General features: G+C 40.1%; 1 protein-coding gene across 4 annotated transcripts in view; it reads right to left on the bottom strand.

The window, feature by feature from the left end:
- TRIM44 (tripartite motif containing 44) overlaps positions 1 to 19580 on the bottom strand; it is a 67857-nt gene that overhangs the window by 34158 nt on the left and 14119 nt on the right. For 2 of the 4 annotated variants that reach the window (XM_072422126.1, XM_072422124.1), the window contains exons 3-4: positions 19166 to 19405; positions 16826 to 16845 (exon numbers count right to left, since the gene is read on the bottom strand). In XM_072422126.1, the coding sequence (XP_072278227.1) occupies positions 16826 to 16845; positions 19166 to 19405 (260 nt within the window). The remainder of the gene's footprint in view (positions 1 to 16825; positions 16846 to 19165; positions 19406 to 19580) is intronic. The other 2 variants (XM_072422127.1, XM_072422125.1) reach the window with 1 other exon arrangement.

Here is a 19580-nt window from a genome sequence, read left to right as displayed (position 1 = left end):
TCCAGTCCTTAACGCCCACATATAGGCCACGATTTTATGACTTTTTTAACCCACCCCCCACCAAATTCACTGTCTGTTGACAGAAATACAAAAATATAGTTGGATTCTGGCCTTTGGAGCCCTGTCCAAGACCCTCAACATATTGAACACAATGAGTTTGCCTCTTGAACTCAAAAGAACCTTTATCGTGCTTCATCACCTACATGTAGGTGATGTAAAAACACATGTTGGGTTTGAGGAGTCTTTCGGTGTCTATAGATACCAGAAAGTTTACTTGTCTGTAAATGGCTGTATTGTAGGAATGTTTCTAGGTACGTAGGCACTACATGATCATAGAGGACAAGTGCTGCCTTAGGCTTCTGAATGAAAAAGTCAAAGGGCCTGGTTGGATCATGACTGGTGGACAGCTAGAAGGACTAGAACCATGGATGATTGTAAACTGCTCCTCACCTACAGGTACCGGGCATTTGATCAATCCAATGTGCCTGTTCATACCACAATCTTTTGCTAGAATGTTCATTGGAAAGATGGAAGATCCACCATCCAGTGAATTGTCAAATGTCTTCAGGCAGATTTGGACATCCTAACCTTTCGAATCTCATAGCCCATCATAGAGGCAGCTTTGTCTAATCAACATACGTTACCCCCTGCCACACAGATGCAGATCATTGCCTTCTTCCATCTCCTCTCCCAATCAGAGAAAAGAAAGAACAAGAAACCACAAAACAACAAGAATTGCCTTTTTAATTAATAGTAATTTAGAGTTTAATGAAGGCAACTCAAGTGTAATAGAACAAACAATCAATTTGGAAGGGATACTTCCTCTCTCCTTCTCTTAAATGGATACATTAGTATTGATGCGTGGGGCTTTGATCTCTTCATTGCCAATGTAAACCTTCAGCAAAAAGACTTTTAATTAAGCTGAGAGTTTTGTTTATTCTAAAGTATTTCTAATGGTATTAGGTGGTAAAATCTTGTTTGTTGGCCATATTATGCACTCATTAACTTATAGCCAAATTGAAGTCTTACACTTTTTTATTTTTAAATCCTAAATCTTTTTATTATAGTAGTCTACCTTACATAGTATTTTTTGACTAACTCTTAAGAAAAGTCAAAAAATATCATTTTTGACTCATTTGTTGCCTCTTGTCTTCATTGAGATGCTCTGCATGGGTGGAGCTAAGTAAAAGCCAAACCCATCATCACTTATATTCATATTATAGCATAAAATGGGAGGGGTTGTCTAGATAGGCTTTTTACATTACATTGATCAGTGAGACTTATTCTGATGTACTGGAGGTATAAGTTAGGAACCCTGTTCAACTAACAGGAGAGTGAAGGCAAGACTACAAAATGGAGGCTATTGGGACTGTAAAGTCTGTATTTATTTTTAGGATTTCAGTTGGGGCTTTAAGGATACCTAGTAAGTACCGGTAATCCATTGCCTAATATTTTCAAGGCAATTGGAGCAAACCAACAAGCTAAATTTTTACCACTTGGTGACTTTTCAGACTTTTGATGCACCCAAACTTCAACCAACTGCCATAGCTACAACCTTGCCACCCAGGTAAAATAACATTTGTTATACATATTTGGACCTTGACATACTTCCACTCTAGCTTTGTGAGTCCTGCCCCAGAGGAACCTCCTCAACCTGAAACAATAGAAAAATCTAAACTCTCTCATGACCTTAGGAGATGCCTGCTCCCGATTAGGTCCAAGTATGCATAAGAAAATGATAAATGGGTTACCCTTTACCCAGTTTGATTTATTGGTATCCTCTCTGCAATAGTATACTTCATTAAATATCTTATTCCACATATAATAAAACCATAACACTACAAAAACCTAAAAACATCCATAGTACACGAATACGAGTTTCTAAAATCACAATGTCATGTATAAATAGGGATGCAGCATCAATCAAGTAGTGCATGCTTTCCCCTCTGGAGATATCTTGTGTTACAATATATCATGTTTTGTTAATGTTATTTTAGAAGCAGAGAGTACAGTTACAAAGCTATGAACATGTTTCACAACTCCACTACTTCCTCAGGACGACTATTACCTTGATGCTTGCACAGGGACACCCGCCCAAGAGGAACCCTCCACCTATAGATATTTGATTTCGATTGCCTAATCCAGTTGAAGCTCAATTGGAGGTCCAGTGCCACACCAATTGACCAATGTCCCCTGTAATAAATGATTTGGCACAATGGAAACACTATTCCTTTTACTACTGTTTTCCTTTAAATAAGTGTGTTCCTGCTCATTATTGCTATGACTTTGAGTGCTTGGATACATGTCGAACCACCCATGTAGGCCTATTGGCATGAGTGTGGGTGCTTGGATACACACCTGGCCACCCTTGTAAGCTTTTTAGCATGACTGTGGGTGCTTGGATACACATCTAACCAGATTTGTAGGCCTATTGGCATGACTGTGGGTGCCTGGATACATGTCTGACCACCCATGTAGGATAATTGGCATGACTGTGGGCCCCTGGATACAAACCTGGTCACCATGTAAGCCTACCAGCATGAGTGTGGGTGCTTGGATACAAACCTGGCCACCCTTGTGGGACTATTGGCATGACTGTGGGTCCCTGGATACAAACCTGGCCACCATGTAAGCCTACCGGCATGACTGTGGGTGCTTGGATACAAACCTGGCCACCCTTGTGGGACTATTGGCATCACTGTGGGTGCTTGGTTACACATTCAAACACCCTTTGTAGGGCTATTGGTGGTCTTAGAAGTCTCATAATCCCATGTTCCTTGTGAAATAGCAAAAAATGGATACAAAAAGTCAAAAAACTTCTGTTAATACAAAAAGACTTTAGATCTTCTTATTAGAGACTTACAAGATTGTAGGTGGTTGTTCCATGAACTCTCACTATACCCTCCCTGCTACCTTGGCATTTAAGTGGCACTTTAATGAATGCCATGTCTGCTGAGGCTCCTTCAGTGTATTTTCTCTTACGTTCGTATCAAGTCCCAGACAGTCTTTGATACATCCGCAGAATAGCTCCTTATTTCTTAATTTTTAATGCATGAGTCATTCCATCCAGCTAATCCTCCTGATACCCACACTGGAGCCCACTGTGTGCGTGGAGGAGTTTGTGCAAACAAAGCCTAATTTCGGCGGCTCCTCTTATCTAATAAGAGAACACTTGACTGGAAGAAATTGTATTTGGAAATACTTATAACAAAAAAAAAAAAAGAAAGAAAAAAAACCTCTTCTCTTTTATGCCATTATGTGCTTGTTATAACGTGCGGTGATGTGTAAGAAATTCATCCCTGAGGGGCGGCTGGCTGTGTTTGTACCTTGTAATCTTATTAAAGTTAACATGACACTGTTTTAGCAGTCTGTGTTAGGCTGATGTACCTGGGGCCCTTCAGATAAAACATAGGAACTGTGTTCAAAAATTGTGCAAAGTGTGTTGTGGTAAAAGGTTGGTGTCACTTACTGTGAGTAGCTGCGGTCATGGCTTAGACCTGGTGGGCATAGGAGGAAGGAGCAATTAGGGATATATGTTTTTTGTTTAAAAAAAACTCAGTTTAAATATATAAATATATATAGCCAACCTTACCTGAAATAAAATATTAAGCTATGATGGAGATCATTTTAGTTGAAAATGTAGCATGCTGTGTTCTCCCCAGCCCATTTTAGCAGGGCGCACCACCCGGCACTTTTCAGTAACCAACCGTTTTTGGACCATTACTGAGGAGTTGGGCTGCCACCCACCTACAGCTTACAAAATTCCGGGTTGAACACCGAGAATGTGTACAAGATTTTCCTTGAACATGTCTGTATGGCAGAACACTCATTGGGTCTGATTTATTAAAGCTCTCCAAGGCTGGAGAGGATACGCTTTCATCAGTGATGCTGGGTGATCCAGCAAACCTGGAATGGTTCTGGTCCAGGATAGAAAACATTTGCTAGCAAATAGCAAATGACTTTGAAGAAATCCATTCCAGGTTTGCTGGATCACCCAGCTTTACTGATGAAACTGTATCCTCTCCAGCCTTAGAGAGCTTTATCACATCAGGCCCACTGACATACCCCCAGGGAGATCATTCACTTTCCTATGTGAACCCATATTCCTTTAATGTATATATTACCCTGATTACTCAAATGCTGCTTGGAAAAATATTCTTTACTTTCCCTTTAAACTCTCTTTTAGCCTCCAAGAAAAAATACAAATCTGAAAGCATTTTATTTAGTTAAGTGAGGCACTTCTTTGGCACGTAGGTAACATTACCATGTGTGGAATGGTCCCAGATATAACATTTATGTCTACTAATGTAGGTAACAAATGCCTCCGCACGGTGTGCTTTTCTCTGCTGCAAAATACACTGATATTCTGCAGTATACATAAAGTGCAGCAGATGCTGGAAATCCAGGTTTAATGTTAAGCAACAGATAAATATATATGACAGCTGCTTTACAGGTCAAAGGATTAAAATTGGTGTATCTGGTCCTGAATTTTATACAGCATAGCCAGGTGGATGACACTGCTTACAGTCCAGGAATATATTCTACACCTCCAGCCTATTGGATAGTATAGGGACAGCAGAAGACTGATGAGGTTATTTCCTGCACACTCTCCTCCAATTAGCATGCTATATGTTGTATTTTATTGTAGCAAACCTTACTCGGTCCCCCACTTTCTCAATCTAATCACTGGAGTATAGTAGAATGTAAGAGGCTAATACTTTCTGTTAATAGGCTAACAAAACTATAATTGATTATTGATTGCAAATCTGAATTATTTTGGATCTTTCACATCAGACTGCAGATCTGATTTAAACTCTGGAACCTTTTATAAGACCTGCCTAATGTAAAATTTAGCCATCATTGGATTTTTTAAAATACTTTCCTAATGATTAACGTAACTTACAGCCTCTTCTGCCCTGATGGGGGCGCTGTTGACGTTTTCATCAACAGAGCCATTGAACAGTTTCATTTTTTATGGCCGAGCTGAATTCCCACAAGGCCTGTAGACACATATATGAAATGCAAATAAGCGGGGAAAGTGAATTATCTCTACGCAATAAACCCCGGCCATATAGTTTACTGCCCATATGAGGGAAAGTCAAACCTGCTTGTAAAAAAAAAGTCTATTTGTTACAATTGCACTGGGTTTTGTTTTTTTTTCTTTTTCTTGGAAATCCAATTGAAATTCCACTACAGAAAAAAATCAAAATGCAATCCAATGCTTAAAAAGGGTCAGGACTCATTTTTAGAAATATACCATAGTCCATTTGTATCAAGAGGGAAATCAAATTCTGGCCAGGTTGTATTTGCTAAGTGGACTTTTATTCTCATTTGATGGGTAACTATATTGCAGGTGGATACAAATCCAAAGACATTTTCTCCACGCTTATATGGGTTTCATTTCACACCCCCAACAACTTACTTTTAGGTTACTTGGCTTCCCCCATCCATGACTATGGTAGATTGTAAGCTCTAAAGGACAGTTAATGGCATGACTATGGACTTTATAAAGTGCTACATAATATGTTAGTGCTATATAAATACAATTTAATAAATAATAAGATTTTCAATGATAGAGGATGTATTGTATAGAGATCTATATAATAATGAGATTATTTCTATTGAATTCCATTAGAAGGGAGGTAGAACAAGAACAGGACCCCCTCCCCTCTGTCTTAATATAATCCCATTTATAATGAGCCAGGAATATAACTATAGCAGGAAAGTCACTTTGTCAGTGAGTGGTAACCCCACACTAATTAGCTGAACCTGTTCGAAGTGTCGAGACATGAGTTTGGTGACCCCATCAGGATTCATGCCAAGCAATGCTCAACAGGCCCTGCCATCAATCACCATCACTCACGTAGAGTGAGCAAATGCCTGAGAAAATGTAATGAAGGAATATTTGTATTAAAAATGAAGGTGACTGCCAACAGGAGTAGGGTTGAGAATAACTGAAAAGGATTGAAAAGGGTTGAATAGGGTTAGGAAGGGTTGTTGAATAGGGTTCAGAGGGGTTACAATTGTTGAAACCTGGTTGAGAGGGGTTTGAAAATGGTTGAGAACGGTTGAGAGAAGGGCTGTGTAGGGTTGTAAATTGTTGAATAGGGCTGAGAAGGGCTGAGAAGGTTTAGAGGGGTTCAGAAGGGATAAGAAGGTTGAGTAGGGTCAGGTAGAGTTGAGTGTCAAGTCCTCACAGAGATGGCTTTGTACACAGGACACAGTCATGCTGGAACAAAAAAAAAGTCGAAGTCAGTGCCACAAGGTTGGAAGACCAAGGTCTAAAATGTCTTTGTATGCTGTAGCATGAATAGTTCCCTTCAATGGATCTAAACATAATTTGGAGAGATGTCTACAAAATTTCTACTTTATAGTCTGTGTGGTAGTCAGGTATCCCTTTTATTTTATAGTATGTACACACACACATACGAGTAGGGTTGCGATAGCCTGAGAAGGATTAGGAAGGGTTGAATATGGTTGAGAATGGTTGAAAATTGTTGATTAGGTTACGAGGAGCTGAGAAGGGCTGAATAGGGTTGCAATTTGTTGAATAGGGTTGAGAAGGTTGAGTAGGATTAAGTAGGGTTGGGTAGGTTGAGTGTCAAGTCTTTACAGAGATGGCCTTATACACAGGACAGTCATGCTTGAACAAAAAAAAAAAATACACACACACATACGAGTAGGGTTGCAAAGAGCTGAGAAGGATTGAGAAGGGTTGAATATGGTTGAGAAGGTTGAGTAGGGTTGGGTAGGTTGAGTGTCAAGTCTTTACAGAGATGGCCACAGATAGACACAATCATGCTGGAACAAAAAATAATCACACACACACATACAAGTAGGGTTGCAAAGAGCTGAGAAGGCTTGAATATGGTTGAGAAGGGTTGATAATTCTTGAATAAGGTTAAGGGGTTGTAAATTGTTGAATAGGGTTGGTTGGAGTCCGGTTTGAGTTGGGTTGGAGTCTGGTTGGGTGTGCAGTCCTTATGGAGGTTGCTTGGTTCCCCCGGACCCCTGTAACCAAAAAGCACCCTAAACTGGTGCTGAAAGGTTGGAAGACCACAGTTGTCTAATTGTATGTTGTAGCATTACCAGTGCCCTTCAGTGAAACTGTACATAATTGAGAAGGATGTCTTCATGCCCAATAGAAGATGTGATGTCAGGTGTTACTGGCAAGATCAGGTGAAAATACAGGTAAAAAAAAATCAATATAAGCACCACATCCACAGTAAGCTGGAGTATATTACATTTTGGTTTTAGATTTTGATATACAAGAACTATGGCCTCTAAAAAAAAGATGTGGTCACCTTAGACTTGGTTTTGAACATCTGCTCTCACTGCCCCATAAGTCTTAATTCTTCTAAAATCTAATGACTCCTTTGTTGCATAAAATATATCTAAAATTCGTCTCGTCATCAAGACGTTAAACTTGACGTTGCCATAAATGACTTTCCAGCGTTGAATATAGAATCCAAATTACAAAAAATATCTCCAGTGGCCTTCATACACAGAAAAAATTGATAATGGATGTCACCAGTTTGGCTGACGCTCTCCTACAAGGGGATGGGATGGTTTAATCTCGATTTAGCTGATACCGAGGTGCAAACGTTCAGTCAGAAACACTAAATCCATCACTGGACTTAATATAAAACCTTAATCTAACAATCCCCAGCCCTGACCATGATTAATCCCATCCATCTCTCCTCCGGCCCTGACAAGGAAACGCCAGGCTGGGGAAGGACAGATAAAACAATAATGTCCAACAAGCTGAGGACTTTAAAGGGAAATTACAGTATTTATTCAATGGACTGATATTATTGCTACATTTACCTTTTGCTAATTTGTTTTATGGTTAGAGATGGGCCAGTAAATTCGGCAAAGTGATGCCCATTATTCGGGTCACCCAGCATGTAGGGACAGGCTGTGCGGTAGGGTCCCCTAAAGGAAACCCTTATTCAGAGACAGCAAAGACTTCTCTGAATGCTTTTTGGTCACCCAGTATGGTAAAATCGATAGTAATTTGGTGAACTGGACTCCATTAATAAATTCACACAGCATATAGGTACAAAGGGGTAGCCCCGCATAAAAGAAAATCTCCCTCTCGATGATCTCCAGCCACCTCCCATGACTGACTTTTATTTCTGATTTACATATTACAATGGGTCATTGACCAATGATTCCCCTACCACTACCCCTTATTAAGAATCTCCACTGCCATGACATAATTTGCCCAATAAAAAGTTACTTAAAATGTAATAACTAAAACAAATTTCTACTCCATTACATTCTAGACATCTTAAAGCCTAAGACTGGGGTATGCCTGAAGGTGGACTTTCAGTACTTGTTAAAAAAACAAAACTAAAGCTCTGGCACCAATTGTTGCCCGATTTCCCCTGCAGTACCTATTCTATACCATAAGAGGTCCCCAGTCTTCTGGGCAGAATGACACCCAGCATCATCCAACTGGACATACTGTAAGTACAGAGTGTCATACACCCACTATCTAAAGTGGGCATCACCATCCCACTTGGCATTCACTGTAATAGAATGCCACACAGCTTACTTCATCATTGCAGAATAGGTGGGGAAGAGGCCATGAGGAAGAGGGCCTGTGCCTATGTAACTTCTGAAGAAAAAAAATTACACATTAGGAGAATAGATTGTTGAAAGTAAAGACTCTCTATAAAGTTTCTATGATCCCACTGGGGGGGTTTATCCCCAACCATCAAGAAAAAAGTGTAATAGGAAAATTACCCAATTGGGACAAATGTACCACTGGCACAAGAATTTCCCTAATTTTAGTGAGATTTCCATTTTTGTTGTGTTGAGTCAAGTGATATCTCTATAGTTGGAACCCTGATATCAGATCATTTGTGCATTTTTTGGTTGGGGACTAGGTTTGAGGTTATTTCCTATTAATAATATTATTATTAAACAGTATTTATATAGTGCCAACATAATACGCAGCTCTGTACATTAAATAGGGGTTGCAAATGACAAACTAATACAGTGACACTGGAGGAGAGGACCCTGCCCCGAAGAGCTTACAATCTAGAAGGTGCCATGGATTCAACTCAGCTTTCAGTATCTAAATTGCGGTTGCCCTCTATGAACCTCAATGATGACCTTACAATTGGATGACAAGTTCAGTGAATTGGACATTGGTTCAGTGAATCTAGAACCTGGCTAGGAGAACTTGGGTAGGATCATAGCGTGACCAATAGAGCTTCTCACTGCACAATACTGCAATAATGTGCAATAAATTGCTACCATATACCATTGCATAGTACATACCATAAGAAGTCCATTGTTCCGTGGGTTAATGATCTATAGGTTCTACTCCTAAACAACAGTCCCCAGTAGCATCATATAACTGCTTTCATTAAGAAGAGAGGAGAGATGTGATTTCCTTTTCAGCATTAAGTTTCTAGCACTCCTTTTTAGAAGAGCACCTGTCTATAAAATGGATCTTAAACTACATACCATATGTTAGATAGTTGCCAGTCTTGCATGTGTGCAGTGTTTCCCTGACATATTTAGCAGTCTAATTTGTTGGATCACTAAACAGCCAACTGGGGAAGAGCATTGTAATTTTCTATTGGGGAGGATGCAGCGGGGTGCCTCATGCTGGCCCCTCCCCTCCTGTCTATAGAATAGAGCTGTGTGTACAGCACCCATTTGTTCTACTTTCACTGGAATCAATCACAAAACATTATTTCTGGCAAAAGAAACACATCTTTATGTAGAATGGGAAAATCTTCCAATCCATCCAATTATAAATAATAACTTGTTGTTAGGGCTGGGCTATGCTGGAACTCTGTGCAGGATAAATATGCTACAATCCGCTCAGACGGAGATGGAGATAGTTAACTTTAAGCCGATAGACCATTTCCCGACAGAATCAGTCCGCAGAATCAGGTCACATGTTACAAACACACATATGTCAAGTGACAGCACAGCCTGCTGTATCCCTGTGGCTTTCCCTGCGCTCGTGGTTATCAGAATCATCCAGGGCTTGTGAAACTGTGATATGACATGTCACATGACACCAGAGCCGGTTCACGGTGTCGGAGCTAGATCTGTAATTGCACATAAAAATATCTCACACTCAGCAAGAGGAACCTAATTAAAGCGTATAAAAACCCAAGAACAAAAAAATGAATATATTGCAGAATACCAGTCCTAATGGCTGCATTTGTTTTATTTTTTCAGAGTTTGTGCTAGGGTGGCAACACTAGGTCACCATACTGTATGGGGGAGCAGTGTTGTCACCCCACAAGCAAATCATTCTCACCTTTTCTTTATAACAGAGGGAAAGGGTTCTGTAGAGAGACAGCAGGGAACAATGTTACGAATAAAAAATAAGCAGAAAAAAAGAATAGGAAGTTGCGTAGACAAATGACCTTCCCCAAACCCTCCTATGAGGTCATGTTCTAATGAACAGTGGGGCTGGGGTGCAATTACCACTTCCCTTATGCCCGGGGACCATACCTGTGGTCAGGATGCTAGCATGTCACCAGTGGTTGCCTATTGGGAATAAAAGAAGTATAATGGTGTGCGGTTGAGTGCCACTAGCTACCAAATGTGTAAATGCTGGGTCCAATATATCAATTGATGCTGCTGAGTGCCTGGCAAGGTGCCATCTGCTATAAACCTCTGTGCCTACCAACTGACTGAGCATACCAAAGTCTTCAATGTAGTTATCAAGCAACTGGCTCCATCCCCCCCCCCTCTTAACCTAACTAAGTCCTAGGGTTGAGCTAACTAGGGTTAAAGTGGAAGCCAACCCGAAATAACTAAGCCCAAGTAGCCCAAGTCTAAGCCCTATAATGTACCAGGCAGCCTCAAGGAAGGCTTGGAAAGTAGGAGAAGCCAGCCCTGACTTTTAAAAGTCAGAATTTACATATCAGTTCCCCCTCTGAACCTACTGATCATTTTGACATGTGGTTTTATTACTATTATTATTAAACACTATTTATATATCGCCAACATATTACACAGCGCTGTACAATAAATAGGGGTTGCAAATGACAGACATGCACAGACAGTGACACAGGAGGAGGAGAGGACCCTGCCTAGAGGAGCTTACGATCTAGGTGGTGGGGAAGTATCACACAAGAGGAGGGGAGATATAGAACGGTGGGAAGTAGTGAGGGTTTAAGAAGAAGACGGGTAGGCAGGTATGAAATGATGGGTTTTGAGGGCTCTTTTAAATGAGCAGAAGAAGAAGGAGTAAGCCAAATAGGACCATTCCAGAGAGCCGAGGCAGCTCTAAAAAAGTCTTGAAGCCGTGAGTGTGAAGAGGTTATGAGTGAGGAAGTAATTAGTAGGTCATTGGTGGAGGGAAGAGAGTGGCTAGAGGAGTATTTTTCTATCAGGTTAGAAAGGTAAGTGGGACAAGAACTGTGGAGGGATTTGAAGGCAAAGCACAGGAGCTTGAATTTGATTCTAAGGTGAAATGGAAGCCAATGAAGAGAACTACAAAGAGATGAAGCAGAAGAGGAGCGGTGGGATGGATGGATGAGTCTGGCTGCAGCATGCAATTTTCACCAAGCGTACCCTCTGCTTAGGCCTGTGCTATCCAATACAAAGCTGGTAAGGAACAAGTATGGCAGCATGTTGAAGAATCACAACTACACAACTAAACAATTGCAGAGATACAGCCAGCAAAGAGTTACTTGCTTGGCCATTCTGAATATAGCAATGACAAAGATTTGGTGTGTGAACACCATGTTAGGCTTTGTGTATCTTGCCTTGGCCAAGGCCCAGTTGCTGGACTACAAATATAGACGCAGACTTTGCCTCCCCCTGTGCCGAGATTACCGGGTGAGAGAGACAAGTAGGGATCAGCCAGTGATGGAAGACAAGTATGTGATATAAAAGCCCCTGTCACCCTGACGTGCAAAGAGCTACTTAGAGCGCTGGAATTCCTCCATAGCTGTAAACAACGGTTTTAGAAATGCCGGATTTGCTTCTAATAAGGAAACCTGTCAGCAGTCGTCAAATTAAACAGCCGCCACAGCCGGCAAAAACTCAATTAATGGCTTCCTTATACCGCATAAACATGTTGTCGGCTAAAATAGGCAGAGATAATGAAACAATACATTCTTCCTAAAAGTAAAGAGAGCGTTGCAAAAACAATCCAACTTAATTCACACTGCAAGAAATATTGGAAGCCTGATTGTTATTTAAACTCATATTAAAGTAAATATAAACTCAGCCATTAAATCTCACACACGCGTTCACATTTTTATGTCATTTTGAATATTTTGCTTTTTTTGAGAAACTTTGGAAACTGCTGATAGATATTTATGTTAGAAAAGATTGCGGATGCGTTCTTGAATATAAAATTGTTCCCCGTCCATTGTGTACATGAGAAACTCCATGTACAGAGGCCGGGAGTAAGTGTGGGGTGCAATGATTATTATTATTATTATTATTATTATTAATAAACAAGATTTATATAGCACCAACATATTATGCAGCGCTGTACATAAAATAGGGGTTGCAAATGACAGACAGATACAAACAGTGATACAGAAGTAGGAGAGAACATGAGAACATCAATGAAGGCAACTCACATAGTAAGAGGGGGCTTCCAATAGACATTTTCATGTAACATGCAGGCACAGTCCACTGTTTTCACTATCAGGAAACCTAAGCTTTAACTATAGAGCTCTGTAAACAGAGTCCTTTTTTATTTCTGTCCTGTAAAAGACAGCTGCTTTATGGAGATTGCAAATACTAATAATAATTTGTAGTATAATTAGTTTTGGTTTGTTCTGCATAATTACAAATATTTATGAATTATTACTGTTAATAGTTTGTAGTGGTATTTTATTAATATATAAGTTCCTTATAAAATCTAAAGTATTTTATATTAAGTATATATATATATATATATATATATATATAATATTTTATTTAGGATGTTTTTTAATACTGACCAAATAATAGTTAGTCATCACAAACGATACAACGTAATAATAATGAATTCACTGCTCATTGCCAATATACATTCACATGATTAAACTGACACTTGGCAGCTGATTGGTTGATATGGTTTGCAACATTTAGTCTTATTCATCTACAGACAATGGGTGTTTCACTGCAATGAAAAGTTATTGTGAAGGGTTAGGACATAGCCAGGCCAGAGTACAGGTGGGTTAGGTTTGTGATTGGCCAGCTACAGGTGGGGCAGGACATCCTGGGGTATTTAGGTTAATAGAGGACTCCTTTCTTCCTTTGGTGATAGAAGAGCGAGCACACGCCCTTCCAGACCTTCTCCATATTATGTTATCCTGCGTTCATATATTATCATACTGACAATAGGAATTTCCTAAATGGAAATTTCCATGCAACACCCTACAAACTCAAAGCTCCAAGCAGGAGAATTTGTTGAAAATAAAGTTACCCAAATTCCTGGGGCGTGCACATGGACTTTCTGAGACCAATACTATCAGGACAATGGAATGTGAATACAGGTTTTGTTTTGGTGCATTAGAAGAATCAAAACCTTTGGGGGCTGATCAGGGAGACCCCTACCTAAACACTATAAATGGTCCAGGAAAGTCCTGTAAGTGGCAATTTGATTTTCAAGTTTTACCTTTTCAATTCTTGCAATTAATACCATAGGTGTCCAGTCCATCAAGTGCAACCTTTGGTGTTGGCATTATCTCCTCCTATACATATAAACTGGCCTTAAAGCAGACCTATCACCACACATGGGTGGCTAACCTTTAATGGAATGTAAAAATATGTTTTTTTAATTATCTTTACATAATCTTTAGATTATCTTTTGGGGGGGACCCCTTCCATGTTTACAGATGACTGAAGGGGATACCCACCGCATCCTGGGATAGACACACCATAAATCCCAGGAGGCTGTGGACTGCTCCTTCTGCGCATGCCAAACATCGAGCATGTGTTGGCTCAGTGGTTAGCACTTTTGCCTTTGCAGGTCCCAGGTTCGAATGACGGCCAGGGCACTATCTGCATGGAGTTTGTAGGTTCTCCCCGTGTTTGTGTGGGTTTCCTCCCACATCCCAAAAACATGCAGTTTGGTAATTGGCATCCCCCAAATTGACCTTAAACTACATTAATGACATATGACTATGGTAGGGACATTAGATTGTGAGTCCCTTTGAAGGACAGTTAGTGCCATGACCATGGACTTTGTACAGCACTGCATAATATGATAGCGCTATATAAATACTGTTTACCAATAAAAATAATGTGTTACAAGGGGCCTTCCTGGCATGCAGATCTCACGCATGTGCAGTGCAAGATGGGGTGACGTGAGCAGAAGCTAGAGGAAGAAGAAAGAAGATGGCACCTCTCTCTGTGCTGGAAAGAAGAAGGAAGCTGGGATGGCGTAGGACCTACTGGACTCAATTTGCAGAGGGATCAAGGGCTTTTCACTTGTAAAGGTATGTGTTATTTTTTTAATGCAAGTTCCACTTAAAAGTGCAAGTAAAGCATAATATTAATTTCTTTGCACATTTCCCAATGGTACTTCAAAAAGTGCAGAATAACACCTGGAGTTACCGGAAATCGTCACCTTCTAACTTCCTGCAATACACGACAATGCTGCCTCTCCTGCACCGAAATCCCAACCAGTGTTGTCACCCATGTCTACATTTTCCACTGTAGGACTACAGAACACATCCCATTTATAATACTGCGATAAAAGGAGATGGAGGTGCAAAGATGTATTTTGCCCAGACACGCACCTTTTGTTCCCCACAGGTGTAAAATTCAGCTATGAAGTGAATTAAATCCATTAAAACACACCACTTTCCTAACGTGCTGAGCACATTAAAGACCACATACCCATGTTGTTTTATAGAGCGTTATTCACACATTGTGAAACTGACAGGCAGCTGATTATAAGGTGAATGTAATGAAGGGGTTAGAATGTATTTCTACATGGCCGAGCCTGGACTCTGTCACACTGACAGCTTACACAAGCTGCTAATAGCTCGAACACAAACACAAATGCTTCTAATAAGGGCTTATAAAATAATGACTGTACAGCCGGCATGGAGTTTATATCTAGGAAACTTTAATAAGGCGAAACAAGGAACAATGATGATGTGCAAAGTGCAGGGATTTATAGGGGGGGGGGGAACAAAGAAAAATCAAGAGTTCCCATGGTTTAAAAAAGAAAACTGAATTATAAATTGTGATGGGTGAATATGGATCTTATTATTCTATAAAATAAAGAATGAGTTATTCTAGTTCCCCAGTCCATTTTCTTCCAGACCCAAACTCTTTGCTCATTTGCAAGTTTTATTCAGCCTCTATTACCAGAAGTTGTCCATAAGCACCCCAACCACTTTCATATATATTATATTTCTCAACCAGGTTCCTAGGGGTTCTTCAACTCCTCTAGAGGTTAATTGGGGTTCTTAATCAATGAGTAAGTTCAACCCCTCAAGTCAATTACCACTGACCCCAATGAGATTTTTGGCTCTCTGTAAGGGTGACATTATTCCCCAAGGCCAGCAATTTAAGAGGAATTCTTCTCATTGACCTCCATGCTTATATACTGGGAGATGTAGACATAGTGATCATAACAGGGGCTCCCTGAAGACCTTAAAGTTATTTCAAGGGTTTCCCCCATGGAAAAAATGTTGAGAGAGGCTTTTTAGCCACATTCAGATCAATAGCATGGTCCTGCCTTGGCCATTGAATATTGGCATGCCATTATGCCCCAAGGAGCTGCATGCCCACGGCACGCGAGGTGTCCTGGTTGCAGGGTGCATATGGTGGTATTGAGTGTACCAAGGGGCAGATTATCTGTATCACCACTTGCTTCAGTCTCTCACAGGTTACTATCTCTACAATAGGTTATATTTATAAAGCAGAGAATTGGACATTTCCTGGTGGGAATCAATTACTGCCATTAAAACACATGGACCTGGAAGATATTCACAAGTGAATGTCTGATTCTCTGTTTTATAATTGGAGTCCAATACACTTTTTTGCTTTTTTTAACATTATTAAACAGGATTTATATAGCGCCAACATATTATGCAGCGCTGTACACTAAATAGGGGTTGCAGATCACAGACTGGAACAGACAGTGATACAGAAGGAGAGGACCCGGCCCCGAAGAGCTTACAATCTAGTATTGTTCCTGCAATTAAGCCACTCTCGGACAGCAGGTCCACCCTAAACTACATGATGCAAAACATGTCCCCTGCACAGGGAAGGAGAGCTGCGCATTGATTTGGGTTTTATAATGAGAAGTGCAACAATTGCTTTGAGCTAAATAACTTCATTAATCTAGAAACACCAAAAAGAAAACAGTGTGTATAAAAATGGGTATTGTATTAAATTATCTGCTTTCAAAAGCAAAGCCCAGCACTGTTTATTCACCGTTGAATACTTACACTCTGAAAAAATGAATAGTACCAGGAAGGAGGGGAAGGGGTATCCCTCATTCAGCTATGTCTTTGTTGCAGAATATACTGACGTTCAGGACTATTTACAATACAATGAAGGCTATTTACAGCACTGTAGTAAGTCAATTTGATCATTAAGGGCTCTACTTATAAAACGGAATCAGAGATTCCTTCTAACATTCCCTGGTGAGAATCTATTACCGCCATTGAAACACATGGACCTGGAATGGATTGTTTAGGGGAATGTCCTATCTCCCGTTTTTTAAATAGAGCCTTAGGTGATGCTTGCCTTTGATCTGCAGTGGTAAATATTAGGATTTACACCTAAAAAAATGAGTTTTATATGTGCTAAACCTTTAAAACACGTTATACCAATTATATATATATAGAGCAAGAATAAAATAAATGTAGAGGCTTACCCTGAGTCTTCACCTGGATTCTAGAAAGAAGAGAAAAAAAACACTTAGAAAGCAATTTCCATGTATGGAATACCTAAAGTGTACCTGTCATGCAAAGACAATAAATCACCCATTATATAGACCTAAACTTGTTCATTCATTGACAAGGAATCAACTAAAAGCCATTGGTACCAATGCAAAATTTAATTTTAGTCTTATACCAATAATTTGATGATTCAATTCAACATATCATACAAAAGAGGCTGCCATTGCTAAACTCCCCTTCAAAAATGATAATTGTCATGGGTCATCTGAAAAAATATGAAAATAAACAAACACTTCTGATCTGATCGGCTGATTGTATTACGTTGAGACGACAGGTACACTTTAAGTTGTATAGCAAGAAAGCTGAATATGAAATTAAAATGAAGAACAGAGAATAGAAGAAGTAAATTATTGAACAGAAAATATCATCCAGATAAAAGATCATAGAAAACAAAGTTACTCAGAAAAGACACAAGCATGGCAATTATTTAAAGAAGAATCCCACTCTCACTGAAGTATTACATAGGCTGAAAAAAAACATCAATCAATTTGCACGCTTAGAACCGCAAACCCATAGCAGATATGATGGAAGACATTTATTAGGTGTGCTCCAACTTACTCCAAAAGGGATCCCCAAAGACAATGATTCACTCCCCATAGCAACATACTATGGTGTTCAGTACAATACCTATTCGTGTGGCTATGGAGTCATGGTGGTCGGCATTATTGCCTTGCAGCCAGGTTAATATCTCAGCCAGTGCACATGGAGTTGAAGGTTGTCCCTGTGTTTGGTTGGATTTTCTTCTAGGCATTCATTCAACATACTGGCTTTCTCCCCCAAAACATAAACACGGAGACATGGACTATATTAAGGTCATCGGATTGTGAGCTCCTTTGGTGGAAAGGTAATGACTTGACTATGGGGCCAGTAGAATGCTATGGATGTCAGCACATCATAAATAACATTAATAATTTCTAAGCACACATAGCCCTATTGTGAAGCAGTGAACAGAAGTGGCTGGAACTAAGGGTTGGATCAAAAGTGTGCGTTGGTGTGAGGCATGAATGTGTTTGGCTCTGTGTTGCAATGTGCTTTTAAAAATGCTTCCATGACAGCCCCCCCACACACAAATTTTGTGGAAAAGAACATTACTGACTTCTGTTTCAGCTTCCAGGAGGTGCAGGTGACATTTTTGACACCTCCATGGTCCTAAGAGATCCTTCACATAGGATTCCCCAGTGGCCAAGAGGCAGCACCTTCCAGAAACCAAGACACGAATCAGTAACATTTTGCTATTTTATTCAAATCCGGGTGATTGGGCTGATAGGAAAGTGGACCTATGTGGATGAGAGGTTCAATTTATTTTTATACACAGTAGAGTATTGTGTTATACTGTGCCGGAGTCCACAAAAAAGCAATAATTGTACATGCAATATTTTGCAGGGTGCACCAATGTACTATATTGGTGTGATATGAAACTATGGGATACAAAGTAAATTCCCGGTTCTTGCAATGGGAGTGCAATGCTGGCTAATGCTGCTGCTGTGAACGAGACCTAAAACCTACAAAAGTCCCATTTTCACTGTCCTTTGTAATAAATAAATAAGCACCCAGTTGGACTTTTAAAGAAAACAAAGGATTGTTTTAAAATGGCAATGTGCATTTCTGGACCCACTATTACCAAATTGTGTATCTGGGCCCATCTTCACTAAATGGTGCTATTGGTAAGGTTTAAATATAATAAATTGGAATGGCCATGCTGCATCCCAGGGGCCGACGACGGTCCCATCTGGATTAGATCTGTTCAGCTATGACAAGTTCTAATTCATTTTTGTTATTCTGTAACCTGAGCCCAACCGTTAGCGGCACTTTCATTTTTGTGTTTATTCTAAAAGTTCCATGTTTATGCATGCGGCCTGTTTTAGAGTAAGCAATACACAAAGGAGTCCTTTTATAGAACGATTCAAACAGTAAGCTTTGGGTTTGTGTAGGCAGCAGTGTTGTGTCTGTCACAGAGCTGTCACCACCATGCAGAGAGAAGACAGAGTGAATGAGTCTGATTTATTAAAGTTCTCCTAGGCTGGAGAGGATACACTTTTATCAGTGAAGCTGGGTGATCCAGCAAACCTGAAATGAATTTGGTCCAGGATTGAAAACATTTGCTAGCAAATAGCAAATGATTTTGAAGACATCCATTCCAGGTTTGCTGGATCACCCAGCTTCACTGATAAAAGTGTATCCTCTGCAGCCTAGGAGAGCTTTAATAAATCAGGCCCATAGCAGTATTAGATTGGAGAGCAGAGCACACAGATTACCTCCGGTTTCTGCATTACCAGTTGGTTGAAGCTGTTGAGCTGTCTTGTGATTTCTGCTATTTCCGTCATTAATTTGCCCATGTGGACGTTGAGCTCGGCCAGGACTTCCGTTACGTGGGCCGAGGCCACAGCCTCCTGGAGGTCCACAAAGTGCAGGGCTTTCTTCTCCTCCTCGTGCACCAACTGCTTCATGTGGTCAAACTCTTTCTGTATGAAGCTCTTCAGGTCATTGCGGGTTATCTGCAAGACACCAGGAGAGCTCCGGATATCACATATTGTACAGAACATCACTACAAACACAACAAGTGGACGGTTGTTCATTATTTTTTAATAATTTAAATGATTTAAATAAAATATATTTTTATAAAGCACCAACATATAACTCATGGTCGTACAATAAACAGACTTTGTGCAT

Source organism: Pyxicephalus adspersus, chromosome 9 (genome assembly GCF_032062135.1).
Source record: "Pyxicephalus adspersus chromosome 9, UCB_Pads_2.0, whole genome shotgun sequence".
NCBI lineage: Eukaryota > Metazoa > Chordata > Amphibia > Anura > Pyxicephalidae > Pyxicephalus > Pyxicephalus adspersus.
The sequence above is the reverse complement of the archived record's forward strand: the minus strand, read 5'-3'. Positions and strand labels throughout refer to the sequence as shown.